We start from the raw sequence: 20,356 nt of genomic DNA, 5'->3' as shown, positions 1-20,356 counted from the left end.
CACACACAGCGGGAGGGTGGAGACGAAGGGGTGAATGTGAGGGTCACATACAGCGTGAGGGTGGAGACGAAGGGGTTAATGTGCGGATCACACACAGCGGGAGGGTGGAGACGAAGGGGTTAATGTGCGGATCACACACAGCGTGAGGGTGGAGACGAAGGGGTTAATGTGCGGATCACACACAGCGTGAGGGTGGAGACGAAGGGGTTAATGTGCAGGTCCCATACAGCGGGAGGGTGGAGACGAAGGGGTTAATGTGCAGGTCACATATAGTGGGAGGGTGGAGAGGAGCTGGGCCAGCACAGACATCAATTAGACACTCCCAGAAGAAGTGAGGGCAATGACCTGCAAGGAGAGCGGGGGCTGGGCTAGGGAACGGGCTAGACAAATTTTCCAGCAAGTTCAGATTCATTCCAACTGAATAAAAGAATCAATCACGGAAATGAAGAAATGCTGCGAGTACGCATGACAAATACTCGAATCCTCTCTGCGTTCACCAGGTGACAGGGTCCCTTTAAAAAAAACGACAGAACGCCTAGTTTAGGAGTTGTGCGCTCCATCAGCGTCAGTTGGATTTTTCCTTTAAAGCGGTTTCAGTCCCAGCGGACGTCGAGGGGGGGGCTTAGGCAGCGCGCTTTCGGAAACAGCTGATACAGAGTTCTAGAGAAAGTAAAATCTTTAACCGAAACCGAAGTGTAGTCACCTGACTACAAACCCCCTCCTTCTCCTATGATGAAGAGTGATGTCATGTTTGCTGAATTTAACCCCTTCACATCCTCCCAGTCTGCAGCCAATAGTCCGGGAGAAGAAATCGGTCACATTTGTAGACATTTTGTATATTTTTTTTTATGGTCTGGAAGAAGATTTTAATAAATGTAACACTGAAACAAAATCCCGATTCTAAATGAGCGTTTCCTCTCGCCGACACGCATTGCGTTTCTTAAAGGGGAACCCCCGGGCAACATTTGAACCCTTGCAGAGGGGCGACCCCCGGCACTACAAGGCTAAAGTGCTCATTTTGGTCTAGGGAGGAAAAAAAAATAAAAAAATCACATCTGATCCTCAGAGCCGGCTTGCTCTCAGGCCGGTTCCTTTCGCCTCTCTCCCCCTGCGTTGCAGTGGTGTAACGCTTCTCGAGTCATCATGATCTATACAGTGTATAGGAAGTGAGGACGCAGAGGAACATACTATTGCCGCAGCGGGGAAGGGTAGCCCCTCTGCAAGGGTTAATCCCAAAAAAAAAAAAAAAGTCTCCCTGGAGTTCTGCTTTAAGAGCTCATTTGGTCCAGGGGGGGTAAAAATGAAGATATACTCATGTGAACCTCAGACCCGCATGGCTGTTAGACCGGACCCCGCAGACTCTTCCCCCCCGCCCCCGGGCTTCGATGGTCCGTGCAGTCCACTAGACATGAGGAGCCAGAGGGACATACCATAGTTGGTACGGAGAGAGGTGAGCGTTTAATGATGCAGGACCCAGGATTGGGCGAGTATATCTTCTGTATTTTAGAACTTAGACCAAAACGAGCACTTAACTCTTGCAGTGCAGGGGGGGGCGGGGTTGTGGGGTTAATTTGTGCACTGCAGGGGTTAATTTTTAAAATCCTGGAGGGTAACCAATCAGCTTCTCTCATTTTCAAAGGGAAGTTGATTGGTTGCCACGGGCAGCAGTTCCAGTTCTGATAAATCCCTCTCAATGCGCACAAAGATGGAGCTTTGATATCTCCTTAAAGAGGACCTGTTGCTTCCCCTGCCAGTCAGGGGCGTACCGTGTGGCAGAACTGTGCGACTCTCAGGACTGGGTGGACCAGCATATAAATCCTTCAGCAAATAAAAACCAGCCTCGCGTACACCATGTGCTTCCATCTTTGTATTTCCCGATCTGCTCGGAGCGCATCTCAGAGCATTTTTTTAATTAAAAATTTGTCAGCGCTGAAAAAAGCAGCCGAGTGCTTGGGAACACTGGAGGGAAAAACTGAAATAGGGAATATCACACAAATACAAATGTGACATCCCAGAAGTCAATCTTCCCGGCAAGTCATATAAAGTCCACGGCTGCCAGAGGTGTGACCAGACTACATATGATGTCTATGGAGGATTAAGGTTTCATTATTACCGGTCTTAATTACCGCTTCACACCGCATTCCATCAGAGCTGAAACCAGTTTGGGTGGTTGTCACATGATGGAGATAGGACTCTGAGGGAGCCCTAGAGCATGGTCCATCCCAGATCATGGTCCATCCCAGATCATGGTCCATCGTGGTCCATCCCAGATCATGGTCCATCGTGGTCCAGCTCAAATCGTGGTCTACCCCAAATTATGGTAAATCATGGTCTACAACAAATCATGGTCTATCCCAAATCATGGTTAATCAATCATGGTCTACCCCAGAGCATGGTCAATCATGGCCTACCCCAAATCATGGTCAATCATGGTCTACCCCAAATCATGGTCAATCATGGCCTACCCCAAATCATGGTCAATCATGGCCTACCCCAAATCATGGTCAATCATGGTCTACCCCAAATCATGGTCAATCATGGCCTACCCCAAATCATGGTCTACCCCAGATCATGGTCTACCCCAGATCATGGTCTACCCCAGATCATGGTCTATCCCAATTCATGGTAAATCATGGTCTACCCCAGATCATGCTATTATTAGTCTATTACAAATTGACGCGTAACTCACCGATAGAATGGATATTATGAAAAGATGTGGGAACCCAGGGCACAAAGTTCCTCCCCTCAGACCTGACAGATGCCTTACTGCTTTGAACCAACAAAACACAAAAGCCTGAAAAATCACAAATCCGTAAAATTTCAGAGAGTAAAGAAAGAGGATCCCAAACCACGTTCTATAAAAACTGACATCTAAATTCACTGATAGAATGGCTAGATATGACAAGATATGGCAACCCCGGGCATGAAGTTCTTCCCCTCAAGACATGACAGATGCCTCAAAGCTTTGAATCCACAAACAATTTCAAAAGCCTGGAAGTCACAAATCCTTGGAATTTCAGACGGTAAAGCCAGACAATCCCAAACCAAGGCCCATGAAAGATTGTCAGCCATTCTATGGGTGGGTTTAGCCATCTATGAAAAGATAGGGGAACCCTGAGCACAAAGTTCTTCCCCTCAGACCTGTGATAGACGCCACTTAACTCTTCAAACAAAGAAACAAAATCACAAAAGTCTGAAAGTCAAAAATCCTCAGACTTTCAGACGGTAAAAAGGTAGACTCAAATAATGGTCTACGACAAACTGATGTCTAATATGGCCCATGAAAGATTGTCAGCCATTCTATGGGTGGGTTTAGCCATCTATGAAAAGATATGGGAACCCTGAGCAGAAAGTTCCTCCCCTCAGACCTGACAGATGCCTCAACGCTTTGAATCCACAAACAAACAATCTCAAAAGCCTCTCAATGTCAGACTATCCCAAACCATGGCCAATTAAAAATACTGTAGGTAGCCATTCTTTGGGTGAATTTAGCCATATAGGAAAAGATATGGGAACCCAGGGCACAAAGCTCGTCCCCTCAGACCAAAACAGACGCCTCAAAGATTTGAATCCACAAACAATTTTAAAAGCCTGGAAGTCACAAATCCTTGGAATCTCAGACGGTAAAGCCAGACATCCCAAACCATGGCCCATGAAAAACTGACAGCCATTCTTTGGGTGGGTTTGGCCATCTATGAAAAGATATGGGAACCGAGGGCACAAAGTTCCTCCCCTCAGGCCTTTGACAGACGCCCCTTAACTCTTCGGACAAAGAAACAATCACAAAAGTCTCAGTCAAAAATCCTCAGACTTTCAGAGGGTAAATTTTTTTACAAACGCCTCAACGCTTTGAATCCATAGGCAATCTTAGAAGGTTGGAAGTCAAACATCCTTGGGATGTCAGACGTAAAGCCAGACCATCCCCAACCACGGCCCATCAAAAAATTGGCAGCCATGGCAGCCTATGGGCGAGTTCTATGAAAAGATATGGGAACCCTGAGCACAAAGTTCCTCCCCTCAGTACTTTGCCTCTTGATGCTTTGAACCAACTTGACCAATTGGCTGGTTGATCACTTCCCCCTCTTCCACCCTGACATGTCTCCCTTACCCAAGCCTGCCACCCCTTCCTTCTCTATCCCTTTCTAACCTTCTGTACCCTTGACTACAGCATTGGCTTCCCTTCCATTACAATCCTCATGGCGGTACTACATCATGTATAACTTAAGCCAGGGGTGGATAATTAGATTATTATGGAATGTAGGAGCAACCCTGTCCAATCCAGGAGCCAGCAGGATTTTTTTAGGAGTCAGCTCCATTGACAACAATTCGAGAAGACCTCAAAAGTTAGGCGCCGGCTGTAATTTTTAAAGGAGCATTGGTGACCTGGCTCCTGGGATTTGGTTGAAGCCACCAATACATAACTGTTGATTGTAGCAATGCAACCCTCCAGTAACATGAATGTACTGGTATTGCTGTTGGCTATACTGCCGAAGGGTTCTACTTCTGTTCTTTGCCCATTGGAAGCCTCCTTCTGTGGCAAATAAAAAAATTGAACGAGAAAAAAAGAATTACCCAACCAAGAAATGTTAGAGCTTCACTATAGTATACACTCTTGGTTCTCAACTGGTGGGTCGTGACCCCATGTTCAGTGGGTCGGCGCATGCCTTCCACATTTCTAGGCGAGAGGCTCCTCAGTCTCCCCCTAGCGCAGGACTGTCAGATCTCCCACCAAACAGCCATTCAAAATATGCTGCCCGGCGCCGAGTGTCAGCTTGAGGTGGGATGAGATGGGGCTATGGCCGTGAGGGAGCTCCATCCACGTGTGCATTGCTTAGAGCTTCCCCACGTGTACTATAGAGGAACCTGGACCGGAGTGATGTCACATTCTGGCCCCCGACACCTCTACAGGGCACGCAAGGGAGCTGTGCAAGCAATGCACATATGGATGGAGCTCCATCACCGCACAGCATCTCACACTGACCCCAGGCTGAGGATCCACTCCACTTCTCGCAAGGTAGGGAGACTGGGTGGACCATAAAAAAAAATTAAGAAAAATTAAAAAAATTTGGGTGTGTATGTTTGTGTGAGAATGTCTGAGTGTGTAGTCTGCGGTTGTGTGTGCATGTCAGTGTTTTTAAAGGGCCAGTTCACACTAGTACAGTGCGTCAAAAGAACAGACCTCCCCACTTCAGAACACGCGGTAGGAGCCATTGCGTTGTACGGTGCGTTAATCGCATAGTCCTATGCAATTAACGCACCGTACCACGCAATGGCTCCTACCGCACGTTCTGAAGTGGGGAGGTGTGTTCTATTGCCATTCATTTGAATGGTACCCCCAAACGCACCTCCCACCCACAGTTCGTGTGCCCGCACCGAAAAGCGCGGTACCCCAATGCCGTGCATTCCATTGCAGTGGGACTTGGGTCGTGACTTAATGACCGAGGACGTATGTGGGTCCTGAGGTTACACAGGTTGAGAAACACTGCTATACACCATGCAAAGACACTGAGTGTGCTCATAATAGGAGTATTGCGGGCAGGTGGGGCCTCTTTGTTGGATCTCCTGAGTGATTGCTCACCTGCCAGGAAGCGAAGCCTTTGTGAATATGAAATGCGTTACTTGTTTGCTCCAGGTGGCCGACAATGGAGGATCATTGTGTGGGTGGGTATGATGAACCTGGACAGGATACCACTGCTGATCTCTCTCCAGCTCCGGCTTCCAATAGAAAAGGCTCCAGAAAGCTGCAAGCGGTCATGTCTTCAGGAGTATTGATGACCCCGACTCCTAAGCCCTCGTTCACACCTGAACGTTTTGTAGCGCGTTCTACGCTCGACGAACGCTCTACAAAACGCTCAAAAATATAAATCCCATCGTATTCAATGGTCTCGTTCCCACCTTGGCATATTTCCGCCCGTCCCTAACGCACTACAAAACGGCCCACGCCTGAAAAGGTACAGGTACTACTTTGGGCCATTTTGTTGCACGTTTCCATTGGGATACAGCCAAGTAGCCTTCGGAAACGCACGTTTGTCGCGCGACTTTTTACCGCGAATCGCTGTAAAAAACGCGCGACAGCCGCGCATATGCAATACGCCTAGGTGTGAACGAGACCTAAGACCCGTCTAGTGCCGATATCGTAATCCAGCCCCACATCACATCTCTCCATTCACAATGGTAAAGAAGAACTCCGGCAACTAAAAATGAACCCTTGCACTGGGGGGGGGGTTATTTTTTAAATGGCCGGAGTTCTTGTATAGCTGAAGTTGAACTTGCCTACATGTCGCTTTCCCTGGTTCCTCCCATTCTCCTCACAAACATGCTAAAGACTATAGAGCCTTCTGGGACAGGGACGTGAGCTGCGGACGTCGTGAGCTGTGCGGAGGTTTATAAAGCTCTCAGGCAGCCGGTTGTATTTCACTTGTCATACGGAATCATAAAATAAGATAATGTAATAATTGACATTTACACAACGCATGACACTGGGTGCCAAGTACATAGAGATAAGGACCTGGAAAGATTTCTGTAGGGACAATAAGAAAACAAGTCAGTGGAAATAATAACACCCGGTGTTGGCGGCAGCGGAGGCCACCATAGCCCCCCAAAGCGGAGGCAACCAAAGCCGCCCGGGGTTAAAGGCAGCGGAGGCAACCATAGCCCCCGGCTGTGGCGGCAGCAACCATAGTCGCCAACTGTGTCGGCAGCGGACGCAACCATAACCGCCGGCTGTGGCGGCAGCGGACGGAATCATAACCCCCAACATTGGTATCGGTGGATGCAATCATAACACAGTGCATGTCTGCTAGCAGGGTGCGTTGGGGTGCATTAAGAATGAATGGCGCCAGTGCAGGGAGTACGCATTCCTGACCGTATATAAATACATGTCATGATCCTAAATCAATAAAATGCACACTGTGGGTTCACCTGCGTTCAGAGGGAACAGAATTATTCCCATACAGGGGCAGACTGGATACCCTGAACCCATCTAAACGCATGTAACTGTAATGTGGACCCGTGAACAGGGCCAACTGATCGGAAGCCGATTAATCGATTATTGAAAAAGTTGACAACTTTTTCAATAATCGATTATAATCGATTATGTCGATTAGTTGTTGCAGCCCTAATTGTAAGGCTCACGCACCTGGACGTGTCTACAGGTGTATGGGCACGCAGCATAAAACACACTCACATCTGCAGCGTGCGGGAGCCTCAGCTGCTGCGTCGTAGCACCCATAGGAGCGTACTGACGCTGTAGGCGGGTATTTGTCTTTACACCTGCATGCGTATGGACGCAAATTCCCAATTGTGGAAGTTTGGTTTTTGGGAAATAATGCCCACATGCATATGGCGGTACCTGCGTTTACACACACCTGCGCAGATGTACTGGCAAAATTGCAAATTCCCACCATTTACACACGATTACCCGCCTACAAGAACGCAGCAGTTGGGTGCCGGGCATACGTTCACATTTTACGCCGTGCTCCCGTTCGTTTGTATTTGGGTCCGTGCGCATGAACCCTTAAACACAGGAGGAAGCAATCTGGGGAGCATAAAGTTTGTTTGCACCTCCCCGATAACTTTTCCTGCGTTTACATGAACCAAGCGCAGGAACTCAGGGTGAATGTAGCCCTGCAAAGTCAACATTCACCCTGCTGAGTGAATGTTTGGCAATAAATAAGCATGTTTAAAATCACATTCCGGCAGATTCACCATGAAATCAGGAACACAGATGTAGATCTTACCTAAGGCACCCAGGCAGGTGGCGGTGAGCAGCAGGGATGCAGTGTAGCCGGTTATGGACATGCTGCCGGCAGCCATGGGATGTGACCCCGGTGGGTGTTTATTTACAAAGAGCAGCAAGAGTTCCTGGGACCAATCAGCAAATCACAGAGCCAACAATCCCCTTCTCATAGTGCGCTGGTCATCCTGATCCCCTCTTCCATCATCCTCATCCCTGGCAGAGCCTCATGATGACAAAACAACACATGAACCACCTTCCCCTCCTCTGCCTGCTGTCAGGGACCCCCCACAGGAGGAACAATGGGCACTGAGCAGTCCCAGAAGTTAGCAAGCAGTAGGCAGAATGCAGCACTTCCTCCTGGTTGGTGGTAAGTCTCTGCGAGCCGGAGGACGATGATGATGATCCCTGGTGTCCCGCCTCTGGCTCTGCTCTCCCATAGAAATGCACACACTGCACTCTGCCCAGCTGATCACTCCCTGACCTCAATGCTGCACGGCGCGCAAGCGCACTGGCCGCCTGCCGACAGCGACATCTTGTGTCCAAAAAGCGAACTGCAACTCGAACATCGGTGCAGTTTACAACCCAATGTTTTTAACCCTTTCGCTGCTGGAGCCAATGTTGCATATCTTTGCTGTTGTTGTTGTTGTTGTTGTTGTTGCACACGTGTTAAAATGAACATTTTCCGTAACGCCCCCCCTCTCCCAATTACATTTTTCTTAATTTTTCTCCCCAGAAACACAACAGGGTACCAATTTTTTTTTTTGGGGGGGGTACCTTAGGCTCCATTCACACATGAGTGGTTTTCCGCACGTATGCGCTAAACATAAAAAAACAATGCATTCCAATGTGCATTGTTCAGACTATTGTGGCGTCCGCGCAAAATAGTCTGAGCATGATTATAGGGTCGGATTTCACACGTTTGCCGCAAGCCATAGCCGCAAATACATGGGATCAGCTCATTTGTTACTAGGGTGCACAGTAAGCGTTCTATGTCCTCAGTTCTTTACAAACAGATGGCTGAGCGCTAGTACTCCGCTCTCCATCCTGACTTCTCCCCTGTCACAGGAGGCCGAGCGGGGTGGTGCAGGAGGAGAGCTCGGCCTCCTGTGCCTCAGCTGACAGCTGACTCCTCTCCGCATCTCCCTGCTCGTCCTCCTGAAAGCTTTTCTCTGCCCCGCTGGGTGTTGGCAGCTGGATCCCCTCTGTTTCCCCTCTGATCCCCGCTGCCTCAGGAGGGGGGGAGAGCAGCGGGGATCAGATGGGACACAGACCCGTGCCCAGAGGGGAGGAGAGAGGTCAAGGCCGCATTTTCGCCCATTTTGGTACTATCAGCATTTTGCCCATAGTACCATTTCGGCCGCAATGTTCCGAAGTTTCGGTGCATCCCTAATTTGTATTATTGGTATTTGTATAGCGCCGACAATTTACCCAGCACATTACATACGGCAATTCCTTATTTAGAGTTAACTGTGAATAATGGCCGTGGAATTATTGCTCTCAGTCCGGCGTGTACAATAGTACCCAACATGCGTGACACAATTGTCATTACCACATGTGTTTATGCTTGTATGTGTGTGTGCGTGGGGACAAGGGTGTTTTTTTTTCATGTATTTTAACATTTATTTATTTTTGTACACTCAACCTTGCTGCTATCACATAGAGAGGCTGACAACGTGATGGCACATTGAGGGTGACAGGTTCTCTTTACGGAAATATTTGTGGTCTATAAGATCCCTGTTTGCACCTTTGCAGCCCAATTAAGCTAATTAATCACAGGTTGTGCTTGCTTAGCGCCATCCCCATCCACAGCGGTCGGGGAATGACAGCGCTGAAACTGGAAGTGACAACATCCTCGTCGCCTCCAGGTTTTCTGAACGGAGGGGTGATCATCAAAGGGTTAACAGCACTCTCTCAACCCTGCAGCAGTGCCGGTACCTGCTCTCAATAGTAGTCTATGTCCGCCCTCTCTGTGCAGCAAGTAGCTTCTTCCTTCTGAGAGCCAAGCCTCGTCCTGAGGCAACTCTAGAGATCACATGACCTTCCTCCAGGAGGCAAGCCTCACTCTGAAACCTTACCCACTGATATCTGACTGGAAATGTTTACTCAGAGTAAACCTTTCAGGGAGAAAATGCCTCTCTCGCGGACATCAGGGAGCTGCTGTCCAAAAGAGGGAGACTCCCTGAACATCAGGGAGACTTGAGATCCCTGACCATACTGTAGGGCTCCTGGAAGTTATTGGACAGTTTTACAACACCTGGGCCTGCAGGAGAGGCAGTGGAGTTTGGGATACATGGAGGGTGGGCGCAGCATGCTGCAGGGCTCCTGGAAGTGATCAGGCAGCTTTACAACCGATGCAATCAATTCCAGCTCACAACCAAAAGTCAGGTTACTGAAAGTAAACTGACTTCCGTCTGCTATAGCAACTAGGAGTCAATTTACAGGGCAGCTTTGCCCTGGGTGTAGTACATAGTACATATGATTGTGGCAGCGAAAGGGTTAACAGCATAGTCCGCTTCATGGCACAAAAAATACCGCCATCCCATGTGCTTTTATTGATGACTATAGGCAGTTGTGCCGCCATTCATTGATCAGGCATGTTTCACCATTGTAATCGTTAGCAAACCCACCCTCAGCAATGGCATGCAGCAGCTGCTTGGGTGGGTGCACATAGACAGGAAGTGGCCGTGAAAAGGCTGGAGATCAGCAGCTCTGAGATGGAAAAAAAAGTTAAAAAGCATCATTACAAAATCTGTTCCTGCTGGTTATTTAAATAAAGTAAGAACAATATTTTGCTTCTTGGTCTCCTGTGGTAGAACCCGTGCAGATTGCATGCTGGGGCAATCATCTGTCTAACCGAGGGTATTCCCTCCGTGAACGATTGCCTCAGAACACTGGCGGACTGCTGCGGTCGCTGTCAGCCCCTTGTTACTTTGGACAGGTTGAGCAGACGCGGGTGTACGGAGCCACCTGTGACGCCAGCCGCAAAAATCTGCCTCATATCAAGAAGGCCTAAAAGGTGGCGGTTGAAATCACTCTTTGTAATATTAAGCTATCAATAAAATTAAAATAAAAAATACTAGAATTAAAAGAAGAAACCACATACAGCTATTAGATTTATTTTATTTATTGCACATTACACATTTTTGGTTGGAATGTGTCTTTTTACAGTTTGAGATAAACATTCATGAGACTAGTAAATATTTAGTTTAGTTGCTCTATTGTCCTAGAGAGGCCATTTTCTCGGAGACCATAATACCGTTGTTACAGATCCATTCGACGCTAGCAAAATGGCTCCCTAGTGGAGACTTCACATTAGCGGAAGCCAGAGTTTGCGTGAGGCTGCGTAAGGTCGCGTAAGAAACGTCATTGACTGCTCTGTGATTGGCTGGGTGGAGTCCTGGCGGAAGAAGCCGCGCAGTGCGGGTTCACGGTGCTGCGGCAGGAAGATGGGGTGGCCGATGCCGCCGATGACTTACCTTTTGCTGGGTGGACAGGGTCTGCTGCTCACCTTCTCCCTCATCGCCTCCCAGAACCAAACAAGCCCGGCGTCCTCCCCAGAGCCCATCACCAACCCCGTGCCCGACTACAGAGACCCCATGGGACCCAACGTCCTGTGCGAGTACTTGTGAGTATCAGGGAAGGGTGACAACGCTGCACATTTCATGCTTGTAGGTGAGAGAGTCAGACCATGGAGGTGTGTGTTTGTGAATGTTATTCGCTTAGACTATTGAGCAGAGAACACTAACATCATATCAGTGAAAAGAGGAAGTCTCATTGACTTTTTGTTGCTCAAAGTGCAAGTTGGGACAAAGTGCATGAAGAACCTTATCCCGTCCTTCTACATGACTTCCAAGATGAGCTAGCACTTGTCTCTGACTCTGCTTCTTGCCGCCTTGCCCAGGACCAGCGTAATCACTAAAGAAACCTGGGGAGGGGGCATGTGAATACCTCTGTTCCACCCCCTCTGTCATTTCCTTGGTTGCTAGGACACTGGCAGCCTGAGCCACACGGTGTCCTCGGTTGCTAGGACACTGGTAGCCGGGGGCCACGCGGCGTCCTCGGCTGCTAGGACACTGGCACCCGGGGCCACGCGGCGTCCTTGGCTGCTAGGACACTGGCACCCGGGGCCACGCGGCGTCCTCAGCTGCTAGGACACTGGCACCCGGGGCCACGCGGCGTCCTCGGCTGCTAGGACACCGCCAGTCAGCACACCCCATGCTCCTGGCTGATTGTAGGATTTGGCTCTGACTATAAGGGGGGGGGGGTGTCGGACTTCTGCGGGGACCCCACTGCTTCCACACAGAGAGAAAGGGTCCTTTTCTGCAGCATGCTGGCAGGGCACAGACTTTTCTACTCAGGTTGTGGCTGCTTTCTAAAGACTTGTTTTGATGCATCCGGAATGTAGTCAGCCTTCTTAAACTGAAATTGGTCTTTAAGATAGCAGGCGGGTAGATTCTGTGCACAATACAAATGAATGCCATGCAGAACTCGGTGTCTCTGACCGTCTTTCCTCCACCATTTGTACAATCCTTTACAGTTTTTATTCCTTTTATACTTCTTAGACCAGAAGAGTTCATACATTGCGAGGACCCGATGGACCATACAGGAAATGTGTCCATGCAGCAAGAGGTTGGCTATGGCTGCACCAAGGTAAATGTTGGGAGTAATCATCTAAATCAGCGATGGGCAACGCCAGCTGTTGTCGAAACTACAACTCCCATGAGGCATTGCAAGACTGGCAGTTACAGGCATGACTTCCAGAGGCAGAGGAATGTTGGGATTTGTAGCTAAAGCACAGCTGGGGGGCCGGAATTTACTGTATAAATACATTGGGGGGAATTTATCAAAGCAATTGCGACTGTTTTAGCCTCTTAGATCAGCGGTCGCCAACCGGTGGCCCGTGAGAACATTTTTGTGGTCCCGGGCCCCTCTGATGCTGGGCTGTCATTGAAGCGGCACTGAGGCTGACTCAAGCAGCGGCTGTCACAAGGAATGCACCGTACTCAGTACAGTGCGGGCTCTGCAGGAGGCGGGGCATCTCGTCAGTACCCGGACCGAGCAGGCTGCGGGACGTAGAAAAAGTGGGGAGAAGCCAGGTAATAGTGGCTCAGTGTGGGGGAAGGGGAGGCACGGGGGTGGTTAGGGGCAGTGCTGAAGCTAGGGGGGGCATGTGCCCGGGCGCCGCTGGTAGGGCAAGTGGCAGATTCGATAGGGGGGAAACAATTAATATTACTGGGCCGGGGCGGGTGGCACAGCTCCCTCCACCAGCACTGCCACTCCTGCAGGCACACCCGTACCTTATATATATTAGTTTTTTTAAATTCATATTAGTGGTCCGCGGGATTTAACATTCTGAATTTAGTGGTCCATGCGGTCTGAAAGGTTGGCATAAAGTTCGTAACTGTTTACATCTGCACTTGTCCTGCGGCTGTCTGGAACTGGAGCAATCACCTAACAAAGCAATTGCAACCATGACCAGAAGCAACAGTTAAGCGTTTTGCCCAGAGCTGCGAGTCTTCTTTCCTGGAGTCTATTTAATCTAATTTATGAACAACATTACACTACCTCATAAATCTGGCGCAAATATATCCCATGCGAACACATGCCAGTTCAAACACTCGCAATTGCTATGATAAATTGCCCCCATTGAATATCCTCTCCCCCCCGTTTATTTTGTGGTGACTGAAATGTTTGTTCTGCAACAAACTAGCACTGTCCATTGACAGAGGGAGTGATGTCACTGATTGCCCTATCGTCTGACAGTAGGGATTTACTATCGGTTGAGATGAAGTAAGGAGCAGCAGGGGAACCTGGCAAGGCCAGTATCATTGCGTTGGGCCCCTTTGCAAAGGCTCTCGCTTTGCCCGGTATGGGAGAGGTGACATTTTCTCTTTTGGATATACAGTATATGTATGAATCCAACATGGGAGGTTTACGAGGACGGTGGAGCCCGACGAGCAGCTTCCCGGCCGGCCGTTGTAATTACACGGCCGGCCGGGAGCTTTACATTCAAGAGATCGGGAGTCTCTAGAGACGCCCGATCGCTTGTATTAGCAGCTGTCAATGCCGTTGCCGGTCCCGAGGTCCGCTGTGCCCGGTGGGGCCGGGACCGGCACGGCTCTGTGACAGGAGATCAAAGGGAGTTCAGTACAGGAACTCCCTCTGATCTCCTCTCAGTCCCCGAATGCATGAAGTGATGTATATTACATCACTTCCTGCATTCAGTGTCACTCTCCAGCTGATGAAGCTGGAATCTCTGCTTCATCAGCTTCTCCGGGAGTCCCTATGTGACATTAGGGGTCTTGGAGACCCCTGATGTCTCCATAAAGAGGACCTGTCATGTTAATTGGCTATCACATAGGGGGCTTCTTAGTCCCCCATGTAATAGCAATAAAGTTGTGTGAAAAAAAAAAAGTAATACAAACATTAAAGAAAATAAAAAAAAAATTTCTAAGTCCCCGACCATTACATACACACGCAGATATGCGTCGGGCGCGCCTATGTGCGAAAACGACGATTGTGCCACACATGTTACATATCGCCACAAACGTCAGAGTGAGAGCAATAATTTTAGAGCCATTAATCACTGATAACACTAAACTGATGAGCGGTAAAAGCGGTTTAATAGTCGCCTATGGGCGTTTTTGCCGGCGCGCGCAATTTTAAGGCTTGACATGTTTGGTGTCTATTTACCCGACGTGACCCCGTCTTTTATGTTTTACTAAAATTATGGGTAAGAATAAATGTTTTATAGGGATGCACCGATACCGGTATTTTGGTACCGATAATTTTTTTTCGGTACTCGCCGATTCCAATTACCGAGTAATGACTCGCCATTCAGGAAGCCAGGTGGCGTGTAATGACTTGCCACCCGGGTTCCCGATTAACAAGAAAGTCCCCTCTTACCTTAGTATGTGCAGCCTGTCACCCCCGGGGCCTCTCCAGCGAGAACGCGGCCTTCGTCCGGTAACCAACTGGAGCCGTCTGGCCGGCCAATCAGGAAGCCGGGCGCCGTGTAATGACGCGACGCCCTGCTTTCTGATTGGCCGGGAGGCCGGCTCCATGCTCTCTTGTCATGAGATGACGAGGGAGCATGAAGCCAGCTTCCCGGCCATCCAGAAAGTAGAGCGTCGCGTCATTAGACGGCGCCCGGCTTCCTGATTGGACGGCTCGGGCTGGGTACCCGACGAAGGCAACATTCTTGCTGGAGAGGCCCCGGGGGATGACAGGCTGCACATACTAAGGTAAGGTAACCTTACCTCACAAGGCCAGCTTCCGGTCAATCGCGAAACCGGGCAGCGTGTAATGACGCGCTGCCCGGCTTCCTGATACCAGAAGTTCTCATGCTAGGCATCGGAGCATTTGGGTGAGTATGAGTACTTGCCCAAATACTCGGAATCGGCACCGATATCGATACTAGTATCGGTATCGGTGCATCCCTAATGTTTTATAACCTAACGTAGGGTAACTTTTAATTTTTTTACTTTTATGGTACTTTTTTCATTATATAGTAAAAAAAACAAACAAACACCCCCCCTCCCCTAGTGGTGATAATATACCTCCAAAAGAAAGCTCTATCTGTCCCCAAAAAATGTTAACTTAAATTGCAAAGCTATAATCCGGTCATGCTGACTGGTGACATTTTTGACTGACTGGTGAGACACCATCAAATTTTTCAAGCCCTGAGAATCGCATATGAGTGCACTTATCCTTGGGGTCCCATCCACTTCCTGGTGATCATCACTCTTATCAGATATACTTCCCGAAAACTGCAGTGCTCCAGCGATATCCAATGTGCACGTAAAGCCTTTTCTTCTAAATCTTTCCAGCCAATCACTGCCTCTAGTAGGCGCACCTCACATTTCAGTGTAAGGCCCATGTGCAGATGTTAATGGTCTTCCATTGAAGTGATGTACATGCGCAGAAGACAATCTTCCCCGGTGTAAATGTATTGAAGGAGAAGGCCGTGCAGTTCTGGGTAGGCTGTATGGTGCACATCTCTGACGGCCTCACGGCTTTAGTAAATATGTCCCGTCAGGGTGACGGTCGCTGTGCATGGGAAGAGCAGGCCGTGCGAATTGTGTTTCTTCCATGTTGTCTCAGTCTATGATTCCCTGACAATAACGTGTTGTTTCTTCCTCAGTTTGGAGGACAGGCGTACAGTGACGTGGAGCATACGAAAGTCATGTGCCATGCTCTGGATGGTATTGATTGTGCTGGACCTCGCTCCTTTCAACGTGGGAATAAGCCGTGTATCAAGTATGTATCAGGAGCTCGTTTCTACCCTCCTACCAGTACAACGGGTGGAATTGTCTCATGAACAGAGAGATTCACTCATGCAACAAAGTGTATGTAAACCTTCATAGTGAGAGGCCGTTGGTATGAAGAGGCCGTTGGGTTTAAACAGAGAGAGTTCAGTGGTCAGTTTAAAGAAACAGTCCTTTAAAAAAAAAAAAAAAAGCTATGCTGCCAGGGCCGGATTCCCCACAAGGCCACAGAGGCCCGGCCTCGGGGTGGCAGGGCGCAGAGGGGCGGCAGCGGTGTCCTTGTGGGGAAGTTCCAGGCGCCAGGAGGTAAGTTGCTTTCTACATTAGTCCTGCTTTGCACAAGCAGGACTAAATGTAGAGTGAGACAGCCGATTGTACGTTTATAAGTGATCTCGGCGATGTCGCAGAGATCACTTGTAAAAAGTCTGCAGCTGCTCCGTCCGTCCTCCCCTCCCCCTCTGCACCTACCTCTCTCCTCTTACTGGCCGCCGATGCAGCGAGCTCCGTGTACACAGTGAGAGGGGAGAGCAGTCTTCCCCTGTCACAGGAGTTCCAGCACAGTGCTGTGCTGGAACTCCTAAATTGGAGGTGACAGGGTCGATAAAGAGAACCTGTCACCTCTCTAATTGCTATCACACAGGGGCTTGTTAGCTCCTGTGTGATAGCAATAAAGTTAGGTGGGGGGGGAAAAAGTTTGATTTTAATTATTAAATAAGTAAAAAAAAAAGAAGAAATAAATAAATAGGTGATTAAAAAGTCAAAATAATAAGAAACAAATTATTAAAAAATAAGAAAATAATTAAACAATAATAAGATCAAAAAAATTATAAAAAAATAAACGATAAGATAAATGAAAATTTAAAAAAGTAACAATAAAGAAACAATCAAAAAAATTAAAACTAGCCCTGCCATCTGGTTGCCGTTCTCCATTGGGAGGGGGTTGGCGGGGAGGGGGGGCGCATTGCGGAACCTGGCCTTGGGGCAGCAGGGAGAGTAAATCCGGCCCTTTATGCTGCAATACTTGCATTCAACCCTTGCACTATGTGCTTTATTGTGCACACATCGTATAATCTGCATTCCTCAGTGTGCCTGTTCTATTATATAGGGGGATTGTTTTCCCCCTATGTAATAGCAATAAGTGTAAAAAAATATATATATAGTAAATAGAATAAAAGTCACATATAAAAAAAAAAAAAGTTAAATTAAAAAAATGTTTAAGTCCCCCACCCCCACGTTTACGCATATATAAACGTAAATACGCGCCTGGTGCACCAGCGCACAAAAACACACGGTACATATTGCCGCGAACGTCGCAGTGAGAGCAATCATTTTAGGGCCATCAATCACTGATAACACTAAACTGATGAGCGATTGAAGCTTTTAAAGCGTCGCCTATGGTCAATTTTGGGTATTATCGTTTTTTGAGGTTTTGCGCGCGCACGCAATTTTAAAGCATGACATGTTTGTTGTCTTTTTACCCGACGTGACCCCGTCTTTTTTATATTTTACCAAAAAATTGGGTAATAATGTTTTACCATTTAATATAGGGAAAACCGTTTTTTTTTTTAAATTATTTATTTCGGTAATTTTTCCTTTAAAGGAGAACTATGGGGAAAAGCCTTAACCCCATATTTCTCCTTTTAGTATAGTAAAAAATAAAACCCGTAGTGGTGATTAAATACCACCAAAATAAAGCTCTATCTGTCCCTACAAAATGGTATAAGATTCATTTCAGTACAGCGTTACATGACGGAGTAAATGTCAGTCAAAGTACCGCAGTGCTGAAGACTGATCAATGGCCTGGATGGGAAGGGGGTTTAACACCGCGGACTTCAAGTGGTTAAACCTCAGAATTACTTAAACCCCCAAAATGATATATTTCCTGAAAAAATTGACGTGTTAGAATAAAATGGTGGCAGCTGCAAAAATTTTTTTTTTTTTGCACGATGTTAGTGTAACTGTTTATCTAGCCAAAAATTCCAGTAAAAAATACACTTAGATTAATTTTAGTGCAAAAAACCCCACAATAATAACCAGTATTTTTGTAAAATATAAAAGATGAGTTAATAGATGCTAGGGATGCACCGATACCGTTTTTTCGGTATCGAGCACTGATAAAAAAAAATGTCGGTACTCACCGATACCAGAAGTTCCATTAAGCAAGCCGGGCAGCGTGTAATGACTCGCCGCCCAGCTTTCTGATTAACCGGGAAGCCATCTCCATGTTCCCTTGTCATCAGGTGACGAGGAAGCATGAAGACGGCTTTCTGGCCAATCGGGAAGCCGGGGAGCAGGTAATGAATCGCTGCATGGCTTCCTGATTAGCCTGCTTCTCGACCAGTCAGCAAACTCGCCAGCCAGTCATTACACGCTGCCCGGCATCCTGATTGGCCAGGAAGCTAGCTCAATGCATCCTCATCACCAAGTGACGAGGGAGCAAAGAGCTGGCTTCCCAGCTAATCAGGAAGCCGGGGGGGGCCTACAGCTTCCTCATTGGCCAATTAGCTGGTGACAATTGAGCATAGAACAGGCTTTCCGGCAAATCAGGGTTCGCCGGGGGGGTGAGTCATTACCCGCCCCCCCTGGCTTCCTGATTAGCTGGGAAGCCAGCTCTTTGCTCCCTCGTCACTTGGTGATGAGGATGCATTGAGCTAGCTTCCTGGCCAATCAGGATGCCGGGCAGCGTGTAATGACTCACTGCCCGGCTTCCTGATACAGGAAGTTACAGTATCTGAATAGGCATCGGGATCATTTGAGCGAATACGAGTACTTTCCTAAATACTCTGTATTGGCACAGATGGTGGTAGCGGTGTCGGTTCATCCCTAACATCCGCAACACGCCAAGCTTAAAAATTGGGTTTGTCCCTGAAACTTCAAACAAATGTGGTACCCCCAGTTGTCCAAAGTTGACACTTTAAAAGGCCATGTAGGTCATCAGTTTAGATGACCCCATCTTTTATATTTTACCAAAAAACTGGTTAATAATAAATGTTTCCTAACATAATGTAAAAAAAAAAAAACATTTTTTTTTCAAAATTTTCTGTAATTTTTTTGCTAATTATAATAAAAAATAAAAACCCCAGTGGTGATTAAATACCCCCAAAAAATGGTCTAAAATTCATTTCAGTACAGCGTTGCATGACGGAATAAACGTCAGTCAAAGGACTGCAGCGCTGAACACTGAAAAATGGCCTGGCCAGGAAGGGGGTCTAAACACCTGGTCTTGAAGTGGTTAAACCTTTTTTCTTTTTTACATTTCTGTCACATAAAGGGGGCTTACAAGTCTCCTATATGATAGCATATTATTGATGACAGGTTCTCTTTAAGATGACTTTAGGGGTCAATTAGACCCCTAATGTCACCTTTGCAGCCCATTGAGAGTAATCAAGCTCCTCTAGCCAGGGAATGACCGCTGGAAAACCGGAAGTCTCTCTCCCCACTTCCCACCAACGCTCATGATGGAAGTCCCGGGCCTGCAGCAGGGGCAGAACTCCTAAATTGGAGGTGACAGGTTCTCTTTATTGACCTTGTCACCTCCAATTTAGGAGTTCTAGCACAGCAGCTTGCAGGAAGCAAGGCAGGGGGGTGGGGGCACGTGTTTGCCAGCTCCTGGAAGCGATCAGGCAGCTTACCAGCCTTCCTCAGTGCTTCCAGTGTAAAGACAACATTTGGCAACAGGGAGAAAACCTAATGTTTCCTGGCGGCAGCTAAGCTACATTTGCAAGTCTTGTTCCTTCCCCAGTTTGTGACTGGACTGTAAAGGAGTAACGGTAAACTGATGAACTTGTCTCCAACACTCTGCTCTCTCCTCCTGTAAGCATTTACGTTTGCACACAAACCCAACAGGACAACTGATTGACTCTTTGTGCTGCTTCCCCCTCCCCCAGTCGGAACTCTGCTGTACGGGTACTGCAAGTGACTGATCTGAAGATAGATCCAGATACTTACTGCGCTTGCAGAATACATTTGGTGATACATTCATTTGTGTTCTTTATATCTGCCTGGAATTCAGAAGCTGTACTGCGTGAGGTCATGGTTCTCAACCCCTGTACATTGTCTCTGCACAGGTACACAGGCCACTATTTCATCACCACGCTGCTGTACTCCTTCTTCTTGGGCTGCTTCGGAGTAGATCGCTTCTGCCTGGGACACACGGGCACCGCTGTGGGCAAGCTCCTGACTCTGGGAGGTCTGGGCATCTGGTGGTTTGTAGATCTTATCTTGCTCATCACAGGGGGGCTCATGCCCAGTGACAACAGCAACTGGTGTACAATATACTGATATAGAGACGATCCATAGGGACGCTGCAATCTGTATGAGACTTCCGGCTGCAGACTCTGCTCGGCTGAGA

At 48.0% G+C, this 20,356-nt stretch overlaps 2 protein-coding genes across 2 annotated transcripts in view; one reads left to right on the top strand and one right to left on the bottom strand.

The window, feature by feature from the left end:
• ADAM9 (ADAM metallopeptidase domain 9) overlaps positions 1–7,800 on the bottom strand; it is a 77,631-nt gene extending 69,831 nt beyond the window's left edge. The window contains exon 1 of the mRNA XM_018566657.1: positions 7,740–7,800. Within this exon, the coding sequence (XP_018422159.1) occupies positions 7,740–7,800 (61 nt within the window). The remainder of the gene's footprint in view (positions 1–7,739) is intronic.
• Positions 7,801–11,114: 3,314 nt separating this feature from the next.
• Positions 11,115–20,314, top strand: TM2D2 (TM2 domain containing 2). The gene is made up of 4 exons (XM_018566664.1): positions 11,115–11,363; positions 12,301–12,388; positions 15,882–15,997; positions 20,073–20,314. Exons 1-4 carry the CDS (start codon positions 11,185–11,187, stop codon positions 20,284–20,286), a joined length of 597 nt encoding a protein of 198 aa, XP_018422166.1. The 5' UTR covers positions 11,115–11,184; the 3' UTR covers positions 20,287–20,314.
• Positions 20,315–20,356: the final 42 nt, after the last annotated feature.

The sequence above is a fragment of the Nanorana parkeri genome, unplaced genomic scaffold (genome assembly GCF_000935625.1).
Source record: "Nanorana parkeri isolate BGI_ZX_2015 unplaced genomic scaffold, ASM93562v1 scaffold967, whole genome shotgun sequence".
NCBI lineage: Eukaryota > Metazoa > Chordata > Amphibia > Anura > Dicroglossidae > Nanorana > Nanorana parkeri.
This window is presented reverse-complemented; position numbering and strand designations above follow the sequence as displayed.

What these genes read in the sequence shown, in the direction of transcription:
- TM2D2 (XM_018566664.1), top strand. Translation starts at nt 11,185, where the DNA reads ATGGGGTGGCCGATGCCGCCGATGACTTACCTTTTGCTGGGTGGACAG. An exon ending in TTGGCTATGGCTGCACCAAG is followed by an intron (nt 12,389 to 15,881) that starts GTAAATGTTGGG and finishes TTTCTTCCTCAG; the next exon opens with TTTGGAGGACAGGCGTACAG. An exon ending in GGGAATAAGCCGTGTATCAA is followed by an intron (nt 15,998 to 20,072) that starts GTATGTATCAGG and finishes GTCTCTGCACAG; the next exon opens with GTACACAGGCCACTATTTCA.